The sequence below is a fragment of the Chiloscyllium punctatum genome, chromosome 9 (assembly GCF_047496795.1).
Source record: "Chiloscyllium punctatum isolate Juve2018m chromosome 9, sChiPun1.3, whole genome shotgun sequence".
In the NCBI taxonomy this organism is placed as follows: domain Eukaryota; kingdom Metazoa; phylum Chordata; class Chondrichthyes; order Orectolobiformes; family Hemiscylliidae; genus Chiloscyllium; species Chiloscyllium punctatum.
The window spans coordinates 124,197,189-124,220,490 of NC_092747.1; the positions used below are offsets into that span (position 1 = coordinate 124,197,189).

Below are 23,302 nucleotides of genomic sequence, written 5' to 3' on the forward strand. Positions count from 1 at the left end.
GCTGGTTGGAATGGGTGAGTTGGACTGAACATAGAACATAGAACAATACAGCACAGAACAGGCCCTTCGGCCCACGATGTTGTGCCGAACTTCTAACCTAGATTAAGCACCCATCCATGTACCTATCCAAATGCCGCTTAAAGGTCGCCAATGATTCTGACTCTACCACTCCCACGGGCAGCGCATTCCATGCCCCCACCACTCTCTGGGTAAAGAACCCACCCCTGACATCTCCCCTATACCTTGCACCCTTCACCTTAAATTTATGTCCCCTTGTAACACTCTGTTGTACCCGGGGAAAAAGTTTCTGACTGTCTACTCTATCTATTCCTCTGATCATCTTATAAACCTCTATCAAGTCACCCCTCATCCTTCGCCGTTCCAACGAGAAAAGGCCGAGAACTCTCAACCTATCCTCGTACGACCTACTCTCCATTCCAGGCAACATCCTGGTAAATCTTCTCTGCACCCTCTCCAAAGCTTCCACATCTTTCCTAAAGTGAGGCGACCAGAACTGCACACAGTACTCCAACTGTGGCCTAACCAAAGTCCTGTACAGCTGCAACATCACTTCACGACTCTTGAATTCAATCCCTCTGCTAATGAACGATAATACTCCATAGGCCTTCTTACAAACTCTATCCACCTGAGTGGCAACCTTCAAAGATCTATGTACATAGACCCCAAGATCCCTCTGTTCCTCCACCTGACTAAGAACCCTACCATTAAACCTGTATTCCGCATTCTTATTTGTTCTTCCAAAATGGACAACCTCACACTTGGCAGGGTTGAACTCCATCTGCCACTCCTCAGCCCAGCTCTGCATCATATCTAAGTCCCTCTGCAGCCGACAACTGCCCTCCTCACTGTCCACAACTCCACCTATCTTCGTATCATCTGCAAATTTACTGACCCACCCTTCGACTCCCTCATCTAAGTCATTAATAAAAATTACAAACAGCAGAGGACCCAGAACTGAACCCTGCGGAACTCCACTTGTAACTGGGCTCCAGGCTGAATATTTACCATCTACCACCACTCTTTGCCTTCGACCGGTTAGCCAGTTTTCTATCCAATTGGCCAAATTTCCCTCTATCCCATGCCTCCTGACTTTCCGCATAAGCCTACCATGGGGAACCTTATCAAATGCCTTACTAAAATCCATGTACACTACATCCACTGCTCTACCCTCATCCACATGCTTGGTCACCTCCTCGAAGAATTCAATAAGACTTGTAAGGCAAGACCTACCCTTCACAAATCCGTGCTGGCTGTCCCTAATCAAGCAGTGTCTTTCCAGATACTCGTAAATCCTATCCCTCAGTACCCTTTCCATTACTTTGCCTACCACAGAAGTAAGACTAACTGGCCTGTAAGGATCTGTTTCTGTGCTGTACATCTCTATGACTCTAATTAAAGTGAAGAGTTAACAGTGTGAGGTGCTATGAAAGGTAGATGATTAATTTAGGAAAATAATGAAACAGAAGATTAACTGAACAGCATTTTGCATCGGTCTTCACTATAGAGGACACGATTCACATTCTGGAAGTCAGGCAATGGAAGTGAGGGAAGTGGAGAAACACAGGAAAATCATAATCACCAGAGAAGTAGCACTGACTGAATTACTGGAACTGGAGACTGATAAGTGCTCAGACCCTGTTGGACTGTATCCTAGTGTCTTAATAGAAGTGGCTAATGAGATAGATGACTCTGTGTGGAGTTTGCACATTCTCCCCGTGTCTGCGTGGGTTTCCTCCGTGTGCTCTGGTTTCCTCCCACAGTCCAAAAATGTGCAGGTTAGGTGAATTGGCCACACTAAATTGCCTGTAGTGTTAGGTGCAGGGGTAAATGTAAGGGAATGGGTCTGGGTGGGTGCACTTCGGCGGGTCAGTGTGGACTTGTTGGGCCGAAGGGCCTGTTTGCACACTGTAAGTAATCTAATGTAATCTAATCTAATCGTGACACATTTGTTTTAATTTTCCAGAACTCCTTCAATTCAATTTGGTCATATTACATTGGAAGATACTGAACGTACCTTTTTTCCCAAAATGGGAGGGAGGAAGAAATTAGAAAGCTACGCTATAGTTACCTTTACATCTGTCATAAACAAAGTACATGAAGCTTTTAATAAATAAGTTACAGCAGGGCATTTGAATTAGTTCAAGGTAATCTGGAAGAGTCAACATGGTTTTGTGAAAGAGAAATCATTTTTCAGGTTGGTGAGATATAACGAGTACTGTGCCATGTGGATAAGACCTCAACAGTTTACAATTTGTATAAATAACTTTGAAGGGAAGGAGGAAATGAATACCTATTTTCTGACAACACAAAGATAGGTAGAAAAATAAGTTGCAAATAGAACATGGCAGGTTACAAAAAATGCAAATAAATTAAGGGAATGGGCACATTTGTGGAAATGAGTTATGATGTTGGAAACTGTGAAATTGTCCAGTTTGGTGCGAAGAATTAAAGTGTCTAAGTGGAAAATGAGGTTCTTGCACTGGGATTCGCTAGGACATTACCACAGGCCTCTGATGGAAATGTTCACATGAGAGCAAGATGAAGTAAGAAAATGGGAAGCACCTAGAAGGCCATAGTCATTCTTACAGACAGAGCAGAGATGTTCCAGAAAGCAGTCACCCAGCCTGCATTTGGTCTCACTAATATGTGAAACTAATACCTACAATGGAGGAGTAGTTACATGAGGAAAGGTTGGACAAGCTAGACTTATTTCCACTAGAGGTTGGAAGACTAGTGGTGATTTGATTGAAACATAAATAAAATCTCTGAGGGGTCTTAACTAACACTCCCTCTAATTTCCCTGAGGTACATGCACAGTGGCAACTGGAAAACTGGAAGTGACTGTTTTGACATGCCAATCTGGCAGGCACTAACCCACAGAGCACAGCATAGAGGGAACATTGGTTTTGACAGGCTAGATGTAGAGAGGAGGCTTCTTCTGATGGGCAAACCTAGAACAAGGGTTACAGGTTAAAAATCTGTGCTCGCTCATTTAAAACAAGTTAAGCAAAATTCCTTCTATTAGAGTCTTATAAGTCTTTGAAACTTTTGCCCTGAGAAGGTGGTGGAAGCAGGGTTTTCGAATATTTTTCAGGCAAAGATAGATCAAGATAAGAACTTGAAAGGTTATCAGGGGAAGACAGAAATGTGGATTTGATGTTACAGTCAAATCAGCCATGATTTTATTGACTGGAGGAGCAGGCTCGAGAGGCAGACTGGTCTCCTCCTGTTCCAGGTTCAGGTGTTTGTATGAGAGCGTATAAAGGGAGAAAGTGAGGACTGCAGATGCTGGAGATCAGAGCTGAAAATGTGTTGCTGGAAAAGCGCAGCAGGTCAGGCAGCATCCAAGGAGCAGGAGAATCGACATTTCAGGCATGAGCCCTTCTTCATGAATGAGGAAAGTGTGCCAAGCAGACTATGATAAAAGGTAGGGAGGAGGGACTTGGGGGACGGGCGTTGGAAATGCGATAGGTGGAAGGAGGTAAAGGGGAGGGTGATAGGCCGGAGTGGGGATGGGGCGGAGAGGTCAGGAAGAAGATTGCAGGTTAGGAAGGTGGTGCTGAATTCGAGGGTTGGGACTGAGACAAGGTGGGGGGAGGGGAAATGAGGAAACTGGAGAAATCTGAGTTCATCCCTTGTTTTTGGAGGGTTCCTAGGCGGAAGATGAGGCGCTCGTGGTGCAATGGTCTAGCGATGGAGGAATCCAAGGACCTGTATGTCCTTGGTGGAGTGGGAGGGGGAGTTGAAGTGTTGAGCCACGGGGTGGTTGGGTTGGTTGGTCTGGGTGTCCCAGGGGTGTTCTCTGAAACGTTCCCCAATATAGAGGAGGCCACATCGGGTGCAGCGGATGCAGTAAATGATGTGTGTGGAGGTGCAGGTGAATTTGTGGCGGATATGGAAGGATCCCTTGGGGCCTTGGAGGGAAGTGAAGGGGGAGGTGTGGTCGCAAGTTTTGCATTTCTTGCGGTTGCAAGGGAAGGTGCCAGGAGTGGAGGTTGGGTTGGTGGGGTCCCCGGTCCCCAACGCCTTATCTTCACCGTGGATATCCAGTCCCTGTACACCTCCATCCCCCAACACGAAGGACTCAAAGCCTTCCACTTCTTCCTTTCCCGCCGTACCAACCAGTACCCTTCCACTGACACCCTCCTTCGACTGACTGAACTGGTCCTCACTCTGAACAACTTCTCTTTCCAATACTTCCACTTCCTCCAAACCAAAGGAGTAGCCATGGGCACCCGCATGGGCCCCAGCTATGCCTGCATCTTCGTAGGATATGTGGAACAGTCCATCTTCCACAGCTACACTGGCACCACCCCCCACCTTTTCCTCCACTACATCGATGGCTGTATCGGTGCTGCCTCGTGCTCCCACGAGGAGGTTGAACAGTTCATCCACTTTACCAACACCTTCCACCCCGACCTCAAATTTACCTGGACCGTCTCAGACTCCTCCCTCCCCTTCCGAGACCTCTCTATTTCTATCTCGGGCGACCGAATCAACACAGACATTTACTATAAACTGACTGACTCCTACAGCTACGTAGATTACACCTCCTCCCACCCTGCCCCCTGTAAAAACGCCATCCCATATTCCCAATTCCTTCGTCTCCGCCGCATCTGCTCCCAGGAGGACCAGTTCCAATACCATACAACCCAGATGGCCTCCTTCTTCAAAGACTGCAATTTCCCCCCCAGACGTGATCGACGATGCTCTCCACTACATCTCCTCCAGTTCCCGCTCCTCTGCCCTTGAGCCCTCCAATCGCCACCAGGACAGAACCCCACTGGTCCTCACCTACCACCCCACCAACCTCCATATACATCGTATCATCTATCGTCATTTCCACCACCTCCAAACGGATCCCACACCAGGGATATATTTCCCTCCCCTCCCCTAGCAGCGTTCCGAAAAGACCACTCCCTCCGTGACTCCCTCGTCAGGTCCACAACCCCCACCAAACCAACCTCCACTCCCAGCACCTTCCCCTGCAACCACAAGAAATGCAAAACTTATGCCCACACCTTCCCCCCTTACTTCCCTCCAAGGCCCCAAGAGATCCTTCCATATCCGCCACAAATTCACCTGCACCTCCACACACATCATTTACTGCCTCCTCTATATTGAGGCCGCCTACTTGCAGAATGTTTCAGAGAACACCTCTGGGACACCCGGACCAAGCAACCCAACCACCCCGTGGCTCAACATTTCAACTCCCCCTCCCACTCCACCAAGGACATGCAGGTCCTTGGACTCCTCCATCGCCAGACCATAGCAACACGACGGCTGGAGGAAGAGCGCCTCATCTTCCGCCTAGGAACCCTCCAACCACAAGGGATGAACTCAGATTTCTCCAGTTTCCTCATTTCCCCTCCCCCCACCTTGTCTCAGTCCCAACCCTTGAACTCAGCACCACCTTCCTAACCTGCAATCTTCTTCCTGACCTCTCCGCCCCCAACCCCACTCTGGCCTATCACCCTCCCCTTTACCTCCTTCCACCTATCGCATTTCCAACGCCCCTCCCCCAAGTCCCTCCTCCCTACCTTTTATCTTAGCCTGCTTGGCACACTTTCCTCATTCCTGAAGAAGGGCTCATGCCCGAAACGTCAATTCTCCTGCTCCTTGGATGCTGCCTGACCTCCTGCGCTTTTCCAGCAACACATTTTCAGCTGAGACCGTATAGTATTGTGTCATAAATTTGTTCACAGTTGATGCACACTTTGGTCCTTTGAGATGTTTCTGATGATCCACCTCTTGGAGCTAACTTAATATGTCCTGTTGCTCTGTCAAATTTTGAATGATAATCTTCTTGGAAAGTGCTTTTGAAATGTTTTGTTTTGGCAAAGGCATGATATATATGCAAGCTGTTGCACTAATTAACAACTTGCTAAATTTGCCAATTCAATTTTGAAGAGGTTATTCAGTTTGAAAGGTGAGTTCTGCTTCTCTCTCTACAGATGCTACCAGACCTATTGTGTCTTTTCCACTGTTTTCTGTTTTTAATCCTGATTTTATAACACTGCTCTGCAGGGCTGAGATGGCTACCAAAGTAAAGTCAACCCATTGCAGTTTCCATTCTAGCTTATTCTCCGTTGCCTGCAAATGATGGCAGTGTGAAGCATGATGGGACACAGTAGGAAGCACATTGGTGGATGGAGGGGATCATTTAGCAAGATCTCCAATGTCCATTTCAGCCCACTCAGGGCCAGGAATATGATGGCTTCTATCTCTGTGTTTGAGCTGCCAACAGAGCCACCAACTCTTCTTGGTGATTCTTAACAATCCTGAAGACTAGAGTTCCCAAATTCATTTCACAACACAGTAGACAATGTCAAAGTTTCCACTAAGCGAAGGAAAAACTGCACTTTGCCAAAGAGAGTGGTGATAGGACATCTTGTCATATTTATGAGATTGTTACACTTAGCAACCAGAGAAAGATTTCACTTCTGGATATTTAATATAAAATAAAAAGCAAGATCTGCTCTTTTTATCTGCTTCCTGGTTTTGAACATTACAGTACCTAAATTTGAAAAAATCTTCAGTTGGCTGTGAAACACTTCACAATTTCCCAGTGTGAGGTCACTAGACAATAGACAATAGGTGCAGGAGTAGGCCATTCTGCCCTTCGAGCCTGCACCACCATTCATTATGATCATGGCTGATCATCCATAATCAGTATCCTGTTCCTGCCTTATCCCCATAACCCTTGATTCCACTATCCTTGAGAGCTCTATCCAACTCTTTCTTAAACGAATCCAGAGACTGGGCCTCCACTGCCTTCTGAGGCAGAGCATTCCACACACCCACCACTCTCTAAGTGAAGAAGTTTCTACTCATCTCTGTCCTAAATGGCCTACCCCTTATTTTTAAGCTGTGTCCTCTGGTTCGGGACTCACCCATCAGCGGAAACATATTTCCTGCCTTCAGAGTGACCTTTAATAAGGTCAGGTGTTATAGAAATGAAAACAAATTCTTATGAAAATTGAGTTTCATAAGAAGATCAAGGTGAAATGAATCATTTTCCCCTGACAGTTTTAAGGGTATGATTCTTAAAGTTTCAACCTTAATGAGAAGGGTGCTTGCCTACGGGTTAAATGGGGAGATTCTGTCACTAGTATCTCTAATCCTAGGCTGTTGGTAAGTTTCAGACCATTTTGAACAAACTCCACCTCAGCTGGTGGAATTTGAATTCAGTGAATAAATATGAAGTATAAAATATTAATGGTAACTCTGTAAAAACACATCCAGTTCACAAGTGTCCCTCACTGAGGAAAATCTGCTGTCCTTACTTATTCTGACTTGCATATGATTCCAGACCAACAGCAATGTGATTGACTCACAACTGCCCTCTGAAATGATATGGTAAGGAATTCATTACAAAGACTGATTAGGGATAGTCAGCATGGCTTTGTGCATGGTAAATCATGTCTCACAAACTTGATTGAGTTTTTTGAAGAAGTAACAAAGAGGATTGATGAGGGCAGAGCGGTACATGTGAACTATATGGACTTCAGTAAGGCGTTCGACAAGGTTCCGTATGAGAGACTGGTTAGCAAGGTTAGAGCTCATGGAATACAGGGGGAACTAGCCATTTGGATACAGAACTGGCTCAAAGGTAGAAGACACGGTGGTGGTGGAGGGTTGTTTTTCAGACTAGAGGCCTGTGACCAGTGGAGTGCCACAAGGATCGGCGCTGAGTCCACTACTTTTCATCATTCATATAAATGATTTGGATGTGAGCATAAGAGGTATAGTTAGTACGTTTGCAGATGACACTAAAATTGGAGGTGTAGTGGACAGTGAAGAAGGTTACCTCGGATTACAACAGGATCTTGATCAGATGGGCCAATGGGCTCAGAAGTGGCAGATGGACTTTATTTTGGATAAATGTGAGGTGCTGCATTTTGGGAAAGCAAATCTTAGCAGGACTTATACACTAAATGGTAAGGTGCGAGGAAATGTTGCCAAACAAAGAGGCCTTGAAATGCAGGTTCATAGCTCCTTGAAAGTAGAGTCGTAGGTAGATAGGATAGTGAAGGTAGATAGCATAGTTTGGTATGCTTTCCTTTATTGGTCAGAGTATTGAGTACAGGAGTTGGGAGATCATGTTACGGCTGTACAGGACATTGGTTAGGCCACTGTTGGAATATTGTGTGCAATTCTGGTCTCCTTCCTATCGGAAAGATATTGTGAAACTTGCAAGGGTTCAAAAAAGATTTACAAGGATGTTGCCAGGGTTGGAGGATTTGAGCTATAGTGAGAGGTTGAACAGGCTAGGGCTGTTTTCCTTGGAGCGTTGGAGGCTGAGGGGTGACTTTATAGAGGTTTATAAAATCATGAAGGGCATGGATAGGATAAATAGACAAAGTCTTTTCCCTGGGATGGGGGATTCCAGAAGTAGAGGCCATAGATTTAGGGTGAGAGGCGAAAGATATAAAAGAGACCTAAGGGACAACTTTTTCACGCAGAGATTGGTACGTGTATGGAATGAACTGCAAGAGGAAGTGGTGGAGGCTGGTACAATTGCAACATTTAAAAGGCATCTGGATGGGTATATGATTAGGAAGGGTTTGGAGGGATATGGGTGGGGTACTGGCAAGTGGGACTAGATTGGGTTGGGATATCTGGTCGGCATGGGTGAGTTGGACCGAAGGGTCTGTTTCTGTGCTGTACATCTCGATTACTATATCTCTGCATTTAGCAATTGGCAACAAATGTTGGCCATCCCATTTTAAAAAATCAAGTGAAAAAATAGCTTTTGGGTTCAATTCTCATTGCAGAGTTTGAGCCCAAAATTAAGGCTGACTCTTTAGTGCAAGTCCTGGAGGAGCACTGAGTGAAAGATGCTATCTTTTGGTGAATTTGCAAGACCCCATGACAGTATTCTAGAGAAAGGTGGGTGTGTTCTCCTGGCCTATGTGTATTCTTCAATCAGAATCATATAAAATTTAGTTTCCCTGGTGGTCTAGTGATTAGGATTCAGCGCTTTCACCACTGCGGCCTGGGTTTGATTCCTGGTCAGGGAACGGGTACTTTCTAAAACTATACCCGTTAATGTATTATTGCATTCAAAATATTAAGAGAAAGCAAACATTTGTGGGTGGCACAGAGGCTCAGTAGTTAGCACTGCTGCCTCGCAGTGCCAGGGACCCGGGTTCAATTCCAGCCTCGGGTGACTGTCTACGTGGAGTTTGCACGTTCTTAGTGTGTCTGTGTGGGTTTCTTCTGGGTGCTCCGGTTTCCTCCCACAATCCAAAGATGTGCGGGTAAGGTGAATTGACCATGCTAAATTGCCCATAGTGATAGGTGCATTAGTAAAGAGTAGGTGAATGCGTCTGGGTGGGTTACTCTTCGGAGGGTCAGTGTGGACTTGTTGGGCTGAAGGGCCTGTTTCCACACTGTAGGGAATCTAATCTAAAATATTAACTGGTCATTGCCACATAGCTGTATGTGGTTTTCTATCTACAAATTAGTTGCTGTGTCTCCTACACTACAACATATGTATCTCTTCAGACATCTGGTGGATGTGAAAAATATTTTCTTTTAATTCTCTGAAAAGCTCCTTGCCTGTTCTTTTAGAAGTTGAAAAAAACACTTTAAACTGTATTTTTATAATAATGATGATGAAATCCAACTATTATTATTCAGCCAAGCAAAGTGTAGGGAAGATTTTAAGCAACGGCTTCTTCAAAATAAGATTGCAACCAAAATATTCTTTTTCCATATATGAGTAAATGAAATGAAAATATGGTCATGGAGCTGAACCAAGTGGGTTATGGCGAGAAATGTGACAGAATCACACTAGAAACAGGTGTGGTCTGATTTGACATCAGGAACAACTCGCTGTTAAGTTTTAACTAAACCCTGGGCAGTGAGGCAAGATTCTCATTAGGCAGTAACGTGTTGCTCATTCAGGAGGATTGCTACTTGTTTGCCACCTTATTAACTGCACATCTCACCTCACTTCATCAATACACTTGCCATGAGCAAACTGGACACCCAGAACTTCCAACATGGGAGTTAAAATGGGTAACTGGTGACTTCAGCTCCTGACTTACTTCAAGGGCCCTCCATCTTAGACACCAGGCATGTTCAGGATACATGCAGCTGATGCACTGACAGGACAACTCTGCTCTTCAGTGGTGCACCTTAAAAAGCACTAGCAGCTATCAATGTCATGCTGCAGCAAAGACGCTTTGTACTAAAGCACCAACATCCAGCTTGTGGTCTGGACCAGGTTCCAACTCTGAGCTATTTACTTGCTCTCCTAATGCTCACTCACTTTGAGTCTATCTGGATGCTCACAGTATCCCTGCCTTGTATTGCCTTACCTTGCATCTTCGTAGCTCACAGTTCAACCAGGGATACATGGCTCCCAGTGCTGTTGTTTTGTGATTTACCACAGACACAAAGCCAGGAAAGTTGTCGTGGTTGTCAACCATCATCTCAACATGCAGGTTGAGTCTGTGATTAAGAAAGCGAATGCGATGTTGTCACTTATCTCAAGAGGGTTGGAATATAAAAACACCATTGTGCAACTGAGACTTTATAAAGCTCTGGTTAGGCCCCATTTGGAGTACTGTGTCCAGTTTTGCTCCCCACACCTCAGGAAGGACATACTGGCACTGGAACGTGTCCAGCGGAGATTCACACGGATGATCCCTGGAATGGTAGGCCTAACATATGAGGAACGGCTGAGGATCTTGAGATTGTATTCATTGGAGTTTAGAAGATTAAGGGGAGATTTAATAGAGACGTACAAGATAATACATGGCTTGGAAAGGGTGGATGCTAGGAAATTGTTTCCGTTAGGTGAGGAGACTAGGACCCATGGACACATCCTTAGAATTAGAGGGGGTAAATTCAGAACAGAAATGCAGAGACATTTCTTCAGCCAGAGAGTGGTGGGCCTGTGGAATTCTTTGCCGCAGAGTGCAGTGGAGGCCGGGACGCTAAATGTCTTCAAGGCAGAGATTGATAGATTCTTGTTATCTCGGGGAATTAAGGGCTACGGGGAGAATGCGGGTAAGTGGAGTTGAAGTGCCCAGCAGCCATCGAATAGTGGAGTGGACTCGATGGGCCGAATGGCCTTACTTCCACTCCTATGTCTTATGGTCTTAAAGGGAGGTAGCTTTTGGTCAGTGAGTGAAAGGCAGCCTCTGCTACCAGTTCAAGGGCATGAACTCAGTCACTCAACTGCTCATGGATCAGAGTCAGGATCCTCTCTTCATAGTGAGCAGTCAACGTCATTCCTGAACTGAGAGAGACAGAGTATTATGGGTGATGATGTTGGTGGCGCACTGTTAGTTTTCAATGCAGGTGGATAGGGGTCCCAACCAAGTGACTAGGCACAGTAAGCATGAATGGATAGTAGCGTCTGGGGCAGAATGGGGTGGGGTGCTGGAGCAGAAATGAACAAGAGAGGAAAAGTGTTGCAGTGTTAGAGCGTGAGCTTTGCTGGGAGGTGGAGTGAGGGTAATAGAGTGATGGTGAGGTATCAGAGCGTAAGGGCACTAATACTGGGGGAGAAAAGAGAGTAAATGTTAGAAATAAATGTGAGGTCTACCAAGGTGGCAGAGTAAAAGTTAATGAAAACAAAAACAACTGCGGATCTTGTGAATCAGAAACAAAAACAAAAATTGCTGGAAAAGCTCATCAGGTCTGGCAGCATCTGTGAAAAGAAATCAAAGTTAACATTTCAGGTCTGGTGACCCTTCTTCAGATAGTCAATGAGGTGAGTTTGATCAGATGCAACCTGAAAACTCTCTCGGCCTCGTAGAGAGATGCCCTCATGAAACTCAACGAAACTAACATTTCGCCAAAAATTATTATAATTAGCATGTGGTCGCCAGTGAATTTCAAAACTTGCTTTGTTTCAGTATTTTTAATTATAGAAAGAATGTTGTAAAGTGATGTTATTCTAGGAGTTATTTTCATATATTTTTACACATTTGACGATAATTTTGATGCATTTACATAGTTGTATTCATAACGTGCCATTTAAATTGACCTTTTACTCAGCCAAGATTCATGTTGCAAATGAGGTATATGCTGATTGTAGAGACTACCTGAAATTATTAAGGAAAACATCATCTCCTGTTAATTGAAATCATTTATGTCTGAATTATTTTGGCTTTTAGGATCTGACTGTTTGAGGTGACACTTGTCCCCCATGCTGACACGTTCTGTTTTTAGCAATCTAGAATAACTGATTAAATTGCTTTAATATGAATGTTGCATTAACTAAAATGATTTGATTTCTTAGGGATAATAGATTTTGTTTGTTTTTCTTACAGAGAAGGAGGACTGCGTCAACTGTACAGATGAATGTCGTGTCTTGGGTCATTCCGATAAATGTTGGATGCCTCAGTTCCCTATCTCCAACCAAGCTGAATGTTCAGATTATCGCCGGAATCTGTTTGTGCCAGCAGTGGAGGCCACAGTTGAATCTGAAACTCCAGAAAGCACAGCTCCTGTTGGGAAAAAAACTTTCTGTACTTTTGGGAAGGACAAACGAGAGCACACCATTCTTGTTGCAAACGTTAAACCTTATTTAAAAGCTAAGCGCGCTCTAAGTCCTCTCTTGCAAGAGGTCTCATCGGCTGCAAGCAGTCCAGACAAGACTTCAGTTGCAGGCAGTAACAGCTCAAGTAAACGACCTATGGGTGCATTTGAGGTGAAGCAGAAAGTATCTGACACATCAACAGATTCAACCGCCCAATATTTGCCATCTGATACCCACTACCCATCACCTGACAAACAGCACGATAGCCACTTCATTACACCCGAAGCGGTGGCAACAGTCTTTGCAGATGTGCACTCCAGAGCCGGCCGGGAGTTCAACGAAGTGGACACTGTCTTGGACCAGTATGAACCCACAAGCCGAGACCTCGCTCGAGAAGGTGTTGACGCCGAACAAGTGGTTCGAGAAATTGACAAGCTTTTACAAGATTGTCGAGGGAGTGACCCTTCAACTGTGAGAAAGTGAACACTATTATTTGTGACAGTTGACTACCTTTCTTCTAAAGGAAGAATAGCTCAAAAGTTTCAAGACAGCATTTTCTTTTTCAGGTGATGAAGCACCAATGGCAGAATACAAGGAAAGGTGATTCTGGTTAATGTCTGTGAGTTAGAATTCAGAGTGTCCATTTGTGCACGTTTTTTTTGTGTCTAAGGAAACAGAAAATACTGGTATTTTCACCAGAATAGTTGTTAAAAGTTGCTATGTTTCATTTGCTGAATTGACAATCTTAAAATATGCCCTCCCTGAGATAAAGAAATGAAACGTGTAGGTGCTGTCAAGGTGACCAGTGAATACAGCTCTGCATATTAAAAAAAAAGTTTAACAGAGAACAATGCAGGGCAAAATTAATAAGAAATAAGATATCAGCTTTCTGGTAAACATTGCAAATCTTTAATTCCGAGTGTACAGTTATTGTCAGCTGATGTAGGTGTCCTTATGAATTAGGTTTATCTGCAGTAAACATTGCCTCATTGATTGTCGTCCCATAGAATATTTCATTCTGGATCATATTGCAATGATATACATCTTGATATTTTGTACAAACCCACTTGAAAATATTTCTCCAAAATGGGTTCTACAAACACAACATTTGCCCCATGTTCTCAAACCTAATACAAAACTACAAAATGGTTCTTCTGGTTATTCTCTAAGCTGTCCTACCAAAGAGTGACATTTTAGTGTCCAGTTGTTTAAATTCCTCCTCTCCATTTTAGTCATCAAAATGTTGTCACCATATTATTGTTCAATAGTAAAATATATTGTGTCCCAGATGAAGAAGTACTGTTCCATATTTGTAGATGGACACTAAAATGACTCGTTAAGGGGAATACCTATTACGTACTAGCAAAGCAAAACATATTGATGTGCAAATGTAAGAATCATGGAGTGTTTACACTGAATCTAGCTTTTTAATTGATTTATTGCAATATCAGTGCATATGAGCCAAACTTGTTAATTGTACTAAGAGCTATATTGTGTATTTTATTAAATTAATATATAGTTGTGTTGCAAAATATTTGGGCTTATATTGTATTTGGCAAATGTTGCCTTAGTAGCTGTCGAACTCTATGAGTTTAATTTCACAATTTTCCCCTTTTTCCCTTTGGAATGTGGGAAGCAGTGTACACAAGCAGATTCTGTTTAACAAGCCAGTAGTGTATGCTTCAAAGTAACCCTTCAAGTATATCAACCATTTCAAAGTATGGTGACTGAATTACAATTGTGTATTTGTCAGTAATATCTTGGAATTGTCTCCATATTTTGAAATGATTCTATATTGTAGAATTCTTTTTTGTGTGCGCTGCAGTTTATGTAGAATTGACCAATGTCAGGTTAACTCAACTTGATAGCTAAAGAGGAAAAGCACCTAGGTTTTGTAATTGCTTGCACAGAGCTGGAAATTAAGAAAAGCAACTTGGGCTGAAAACTCATCGGTGATGCTATTTAGCCACTTTGCTGTCTCTTTGTTACTGAGTAACATAACTGTCCAGTTTCTGCAAAGTGTTTTTCATTAAGTCCACATCAACATAATAAAAACATAACCTCAACATTTTAATTAACAACAAAACAAAAGAAGTAATGCTGAATAGCAATGAGGTATTTGCACAGCCTCATTAAGCTATACTTTCAGGATATTTGTTTTCTCATTTGAGTAGAAGTCATCAAGGTCAACAGCTAGTGTTGATAGCCAACATAATATACACCCACTCATTATTGTCTAATTACATTATTTTGGCATCAAGCAACATTAATCAGAGCAGTATTCAGGAGGGATTTTTGCTATCAAGGTTTGTTGACTTGAAGTGTAATTGAATGAGTCCTGATTGAGGTCCTGACTTTCCCATCCCCCCTTGGTCCTTCAGCCGATGTTCTACATTTATCAGTCCCTGCCATCCCATAGGGCTCAGAGCTACACTGGGCAATTGGTGAGAACAGCATATGTTGTATGGAATAACTCAACTGCAATTGTTAAATGGCTGTGTTTTAATGTGATCTATCTGGAAAAATGAGGACAAAAAAATTAAAGCGATTACTAACATCACCGATAAATGCTTTTGCATTCATTAAACCCATGGGTGCCTCTACCAAAGGACACCTCTCTGTGATTACAGGTGTGTGGTTCCAATGAATAATACGAGGTACTTAACTGTCAAAAACCGGTATCTGGTTGCCAACAAATTGAATTCCTTGTTTAGTAGATTTGACAAAATTGTATTCTTCTTGCAAGTGTCTCAGCTGAAGAAAGCTGCTGGCATTGTGATTAGATGTCATAATGGCATCACTGTCTTTGCTGTAAACTAACAGTTTAAAATGCCTACTTGAGAAAAATTAAATTCTACACTTTGAGCCCATAAATGTATATTGATGACAACTAGATGTTACATTGTTTGATCTAAATTGGTGAATAAACCCAAATCTCACAAGAAATTAGATTATAACTGATTATATTACAGAACACGAGGATCAACCTTATGCATTTGCTGATTCATTGTGCCAACAGAATAGCGCCAAACTTCAATCAGTAGAACCGAATAATTAGTTTCCCAAGCTTTAAAGAGCAAATGAAATGAATAAGGCATGTCATTGAAGCTGTGATTACTTAAATAACTGATCAACTGCCAAACTATTGTATGACTTATTGAATGCTTTTTAGTAACATGGTTTTGTTTAATAGATGTCCTATTGGTTTGGCAACATCACAAACTTACCTTTGTAATGCATAAATAAACTTGGGTATCCTTCTTGAAAAAATCTAACAAGAGACCAATGCCACATAAAAGGATTTGAATGCAAATGTAATTATGGTCATTATCAGGGACCGTTAACATTTGCAGAAGAAATCTGAGATCCTACAATTATTTGACAGAATAACATCACAAAATTTCACATTTTTAAACAAAAACAAACTTTCCTGCACACCAAAAAAAAAGTAAACTGAGCAATCAGCATTAGTTAACAATGTAGCTTACAAAGATTTATGCTTATAAACTCAGTTCTCTGTTTACCTTCTCCCAAGAATTCACTTGCCTTCTGAATTCTTCAAGGTTTATTCACTTTTCCTGGGACAAACTGAAAAAGAACATCATCACTCTCCTTAACTCACTCTGATCTCTCTATCTCAAATGTTCAGCAAAACTGCAGAGTACAAGATTACATGGGGGACTGGCTGTTAGCATTTGGCTAACTGATCTCTCAATTTCTTTATCAATCTCTCAACTCCGTATTTCACAGCTCCAACAGAGGCCTCCCTGCAACAGTGGCTTAAAGCATCCTCCGTTTCCAATAGCTCACTGCTATTATTTTTAACTGCAGCCAAGCTGATTATTTCCAGAATTTTAACTGCCTTTTATAGCGAATCACGGTGGAGTTCTTTCTAGAAATCTTCCAGTTATTTTTCCTCCTTTTCACTTTTGTTGTATTTTGAATACTAGCTCCCATTCACAGGCTGCATCAAGGAAGATAGTTCCAGCATTTACTCTACTTAAGGTGTGGGTCCAGACTTTCAGCTTGCAAAGATAAGGTCAAAAATCACATTGTACCAGGTTATAGTCCAATAGGTTTTATTGATAACACGAGCTTTTGGAGCTTCTTGCCTCCTTCAGGTGCTAGTGAGAGAGGGAGACCTCAGACACAAAATTTATAAGTAAAAGATCAAAGAGTCATACAACTGATGCAAACGAATTGAGCACCCCTAAGATGGCTGTTAATTCTGGCTTATAGGTTCTGTGCCTATGGTCTCCCTCTCTCACTAGCCGCTGAAGAAGGAGAGAGGCTCCAAAAGCTTGTGTTTTCAAATAAACCTGTTGGACTATAACCTGGTGTTGTGTGATTTTTGACCTTGTTCAACCCGGTCCAACACTGACACCTCCACATCATAGCTTCCAAAGAGTTACAGGTGCATAAGACCTAAAGTTCAGATTGTTCAGTTGTTTTTCAGAAGCAGCCAGTCTTGCCTGCTGGCTATGCCTCAACTGAATTCACAAAGATAAACTCATAACAGAGAATCTCACTAATCCGCATCCATATCCATGGCAATGTTACAGGCACGGCATGTTCCCAGATTAGAATGCAAATTAGCTAACTTTTTAATTCCAGAACCTTTAATTCCGTGAAGTCACATAAATAACGTACCCTTTACTTGAAGAACTGCATTTGTCACATCTCCAGATCTTTACCTACTATTTATCTCTTGATTTGGAGATGCCGGTGTTGGACTGGGGTGTACAAAGTTAAAAATCACACAACACCAGGTTATAGTCCAACAGGTTTAATTGGAAGCACACTAGGTTTCGGAGCGACGCTCCTTCATCAGGTGATAGTGGAGGGCTCGATCGTAACACAGAATTTATAACAAAAATTTACAGTGTGATGTAACTGAAATTATACATTGAAAAATTAATTGTCTGTTAAGCCTTTCATCTGTTAGAATACAGTGCTAGTTTCACTTCTTTCATGTGTAAATCACAAAACCTTTTTTTAAAGTTGCATTCTCGTGTTAGCTGTTAACAATGGTGATAGCTAGACAATATGTTGAAGGTGTTGGTCCCCCGTGTTCTCTCTCTATGCCATGATGTTTAGATTGATTCTAATCTTAAAAGTAAGATAAGAGTTTCACATAAACTCATGCAGTTTTTGAGCTCAGTTCTACATGAATGCATGAAGTTTTGAGCAAAGTACAATGTAACTCTGCAAGTACAAATTCACCCCACAAAATATATGTGTACATGTGGGTCTTTGTCTGTATGTCTGTCTTTCTGGGGTGGGGTTGTGAGTGTGAGAAAGTGTGTGTGTGTGTGTGTAGTGAGTGCAGAATGTCTTAAGTCTGTGAGGGGGAGTTTGTGTGGGAGTGTGTGTGTGTGTATAGTGCAATAGTGATCATCTGTAATGTGACATGAACCCAAGGTCCCGGTTGAGGCCCTCCCTATGGGTACCGAACTTAGCTATCAGCCTCTGCTCGGCCACTTTCCTCTGCTGCCTGTCCCAAAGTCCAGCTTGGAGGATGGTCACCCGAAGGTCTGAGGCTGAATGTCCTGAACCACTGAAGTGTTCCCCAACTGGGTGGGAACCCTCCTGTCTGTTGATTGTTGTGCAGTGCCCATTCATCCGTTGTCGTAGCCTTTGCTCGGTTTCCCCAATGTACCATGCCTCCGGGCATCCTTGCCTGCAACGTATAAGATAGACAACGTTGGCTGAGTCACATGAGTACCTGCCATGTACAAGGTGGGAGGTGTCCCCACACGTAATAGTGGGACACAGGTACACACAGATGCGCACACAGACACCCACACACACACAGATGAAAGGCTTAACAGACAATCAATTTTTCAATGTATAATTTCAGTTACATCACACTGTAAATTTTTGCTATAAATTCTGTGTTACAATCGAGCCCTCCACTATCACCTGATGAAGGAGCGTCGCTCCAAAAGCTAGTGTGCTTCCAATTAAACCTGTTGGACTATAACCTGGTGTTGTGTGATTTTTAACTTTGTACTAGTTATCTAACTGTTAGCCTCTCTAAGCCCCAACCTCTCTAACTGTAATTAACACCAAGCTTATTTAATTTTCATTTACTTCAGGGCTACTTTTGGTGGTTTCTCAAGCAGCTAATTCTTCTTTTGTTAAAACTTTAAAATGAAAAAGCTGTATTCTAACAGATGAATTATGACAGTAGATATATGTGGCAATAGCACTGTCAAACATTTAAAAATATCTTATCCTGTGATGTGCTATGAGTGAGTCAGAAGAAACATTTGCATTACATTTTTTTAGGTCAGTGTTCATTATATAAGAATGTGTACGAAGAATACCTGAAAACCTCTTAGAAGAAAGCTCAAAAGAATAATATAGTCCACAAATAACAAGAATGAAACACAAAACAGGAACATTAGATATAGAATCATGGGGGTTGAACATTGAGCACAGAGACTTGGTTCAGCCCAGCAAGGAGAAAAGAAAGCAGATGATTTCAGATTGGTCTTGAAATAAACTAGTATTTTTGTCTTTGTACAAACAGAATAAGAAGCTACGAATCAAGAATGTATGGTAAAGCATGTAAAATAACGAAACAAAAAATCTCTGGGCATAAAATGGCAGGTGCTGATGTTGGACTGAGGTGGACAAAGTTAAAAATCACAACATCAGGTTATAGTCCAGCAGATTTATTTGGAAGCACTAGCTTTCCAAGCACTGCTCCTTCATCAGGTGGCTAGTGGGACAGAATCATAGGACATAATTTACAGTTAAAGATCAAAGTATCATACAACTGATGAGATGTATTGACCAAACTTAGATTGCTGTTAAGTCTTTAATCACCTAGAATGGGGATGCAGGTTTTGATTGATTAATATGTAAATCTCTGAACTTCTTCAATAAAATGGCAGAGCATTTTTAAGAGAATGCAACTAAACGTGTAAAACTAAACAGGTCTGGCAGCATCTGTGAAGAAAGAGTTACTGTTTGGTTTGGACTCGAAATATTATTGTTCATTGCACAGATGCTGCCAGACCTAGAACATAGAACATAGAACAATACAGCACAGAACAGGCCCTTCGGCCCACGATGTTGTGCCGAACTTCTATCCTAGATTAAGCACCCATCCATGTACCTATCCAAATGCCGCTTAAAGGTCGCCAATGAATCTGACTCTACCACTCCCACGGGCAGCGCATTCCATGCCCCCACCACTCTCTGGGTAAAGAACCCACCCCTGACATCTCCCCTATACCTTCCACCCTTCACCTTAAATTTATGTCCCCTTGTAACACTCTGTTGTACCCGGGGAAAAAGTTTCTGACTGTCTACTCTATCTATTCCTCTGATCATCTTATAAACCTCTATCAAGTCACCCCTCATCCTTCGCCGTTCCAAAGAGAAAAGGCCGAGAACTCTCAACCTATCCTCGTACGACCTACTCTCCATTCCAGGCAACATCCTGGTAAATCTTCTCTGCACCCTCTCCAAAGCTTCCACATCTTTCCTAAAGTGAGGCGACCAGAACTGCACACAGTACTCCAAATGTGGCCTAACCAAAGTCCTGTACAGCTGCAACATCACCTCACGACTCTTGAATTCAATCCCTCTGCTAATGAACGATAATACTCCATAGGCCTTCTTACAAACTCTATCCACCTGAGTGGCAACCTTCAAAGATCTATGTACATAGACCCCAAGATCCCTCTGTTCCTCCACCTGACCAAGAACCCTACCATTAACCCTGTATTCCGCAATCTTATTTGTTCTTCCAAAATGGACAACCTCACACTTGGCAGGGTTGAACTCCATCTGCCACTCCTCAGCCCAGCTCTGCATCATATCTAAGTCCCTCTGCAGCCGACAACAGCCCTCCTCACTGTCCACAACTCCACCTATCTTTGTATCATCTGCAAATTTACTGACCCACCCTTCGACTCCCTCATCTAAGTCATTAATAAAAATTACAAACAGCAGAGGACCCAGAACTGATCCCTGCGGAACTCCACTTGTAACTGGACTCCATGCTGAATATTTACCATCTACCACCACTCTCTGACTTCGACCGGTTAGCCAGTTTTCTATCCAATTGGCCAAATTTCCCTCTATCCCATGCCTCCTGACTTTCCGCATAAGCCTACCATGGGGAACCTTATCAAATGCCTTACTAAAATCCATGTACACTACATCCACTGCTCTACCCTCATCCACATGCTTGGTCACCTCCTCGAAGAATTCAATAAGACTTGTAAGGCAAGACCTACCCTTCACAAATCCGTGCTGGCTGTCCCTAATCAAGCAGTGTCTTTCCAGATACTCGTAAATCCTATCCCTCAGTACCCTTTCCATTACTTTGCCTACCACAGAAGTAAGACTAACTGGCCTGTAATTCCCGGGGTTATCCCTATTCCCTTTTTTGAACAGGGGCACAACATTCGCTACTCTCCAGTCCCCTGGTACCACCCCAGTTGCCAGTGAAGACGAGAAGATCATTGCCAACGGTACTGCAATTTCCTCTCTTGCTTCCCACATAATCCTAGGATATATCCCGTCAGGCCCGGGGGACTTGTCTATCCTCAAGTTGTTCAAAATGTCCAACACATCTTCCTTCCTAACAGGTATCTCTTCTAGCTTATCAGTCCGTTTCACACTCTCCTCTTCAACAATACGGTCCCTCTCGTTCGTAAATACTGAAGAGAAGTACTTGTTCAAGACCTCTCCTATCTCTTCCGACTCAATACACAGTCTCCCACCACTGTCCTTGATCGGACCTACCCTCGTTCTCGTCATTCTCAGGTTTCTCACATACGCATAGAATGCCTTGGGGTTATCCTTGATCCTATCCGCCAGGGATTTTTCATGCCCTCTCTTAGCTCTCCTAATCCCTTTCTTCAGGTCCCTTCTGGCTATCCTGTATCCCTCCACTGCTCTGTCTGAACCTTGTTTCCTCAACCTTATGTAAGCCTCCTTCTTCCTCTTTACTAGACATTCAACCTCCCTCGTCAACCAAGGCTCCCTCACACGACCATTTCTTTCCTGCCTGATCGGTACATACATATCAAGGACACGTCGTATCTGCTCCTTGAAAAAGTTCCACATTTCCACCACATCCTTCCCTGACAGCCTATGCTCCCAACGTATGCTCCTCAAATCCTGTCTTACAGCATCGTAATTTCCCTTCCCCCAATTGTAAAAACTTCCTTGTTGTGCGCACCTATCTCTCTCCATAACCAAGGTGAAAGTCACAGAATTGTGGTCGCCATCACCAAAATGTTCACCCACTAACAAGCCCGCCACTTGTCCCGGTTCATTACCGAGTACCAAATCCAATATGACCTCCCCTCTGGTTGGACAATCTACATACTGCGTTAGAAAAGCTTCCTGGACACTGCACAAACACCGCCCCATCCAATCTACTTGATCTAAAGAGCTTCCAATCAATATTTGGGAAGTTGAAGTCGCCCATGACTACGACCCTGTGGCTTCTGCACCTTTCCAAAATCTGTTTCCCAATCTGTTTCTCCACATCTCTGCTGCTATTGGGGGGCCTATAATAAACACCCACCAAGGTGACTGCACCTTTCCTATTTCTGACTTCAGCCCATACTACCTCCAGAGGCAGATCCCCCTCAAACTTCCTTTCTGCAGCCGTTATACCATTTCTAATTAGCAATGCCACCCCCCCTCCTTTTTTACCACCCTCCCTAATCTTACTGAAACATCTGTAACCAGAAACCTCCAACAGCCATTCCTGTCCCTCATCTATCCATGTTTCCGTGATGGCCACAACATCGTAGTCCCAGGTACCGATCCACGCCTTAAGTTCACCCACCTTATTTCTGATACTCCTTGCGTTGAAGTATACGCACTTGAGCCCATCTCTGTGTCCGCAAGTAGTCCCTGTCAGTGCTACCTTCTCCCCAGCCTCCCTACAGTCTTGGACATCCTGACACACAGCTAGCTTACTTGCTGGACTACAAGTCCAGATCCCATCCACCTGCCAAATTAGTTTAAACCCCCCCGAAGAGTGCTAGCAAACCTACCCCCCAGGATATTGGTGCCCTTCTGGTTCAGGTGCAACCCGTCCTGTTTATACAGGTCCCACCTTCCCCAGAATGCAGTCCAATTGTCCAAATATCTGAAGCCCTCCCTCCTACACCATCCTTGCAGCCACATGTTCAACTGCACTCTCTCCCTATTCTTTGCCTCTCTGTCACGTGGCACCGGCAACAACCCAGAGATGACGACTCTGTCTGTCCTAGCTTTTAGCTTCCAGCCTAACTCCTTGAGCTCTTGAATGACCTCCCCACCCCTCTTCCTACCTATGTCGTTGGTGCCAATGTGTACCACGACTTCTGGCTGCACACCCTCCCCCTTAAGGATTCTGAAGACACGGTCCGAGACGTCTCGGACCCTAGCACCCGGGAGGCAACAAACCATCCGAGAGTCTCGCCCATGTCCACAGAACCGCCTGTCCGTCCCTCTAACTAGAGAGTCCCCTATGACTAGCGCTCTCCTCTTCTCCCCCTTTCCCTTCTGAATCTCAGAGCCACAGACCCCTTCACTGCAGCTTACACCTGCAAGGCTGTCCCCCCCAACAGTTTCCAAAGCTGCATACTTATTTTTTAGGGGAACGACCACAGGGGAACCCTGCACTGCCTGCTTCTTCCCCTTCCCACCTCTAACTGTTACCCAGCTACCTCTGTTCTCCGGCGTAACTATGTCCCTGTAGCTTCTATCGATCACCCTCTCAGCCTCTCGAATAATCCTCAGCTCATCCAGCTCCAG

General features: G+C 43.5%; 1 protein-coding gene across 4 annotated transcripts in view; it reads left to right on the plus strand.

Annotated features, from left to right (window-relative positions):
• The window catches only part of LOC140481652 (protocadherin-17-like), a 134,084-nt gene extending 119,001 nt beyond the window's left edge, over positions 1-15,083 (plus strand). For all 4 annotated transcript variants that reach the window (XM_072578183.1, XM_072578181.1, XM_072578182.1 and 1 more), the window contains exon 4: positions 12,315-15,083. In XM_072578183.1, the coding sequence (XP_072434284.1) occupies positions 12,315-13,006 (692 nt within the window). In that variant the 3' untranslated portion in view covers positions 13,007-15,083. The remainder of the gene's footprint in view (positions 1-12,314) is intronic.
• Positions 15,084-23,302: the final 8,219 nt, after the last annotated feature.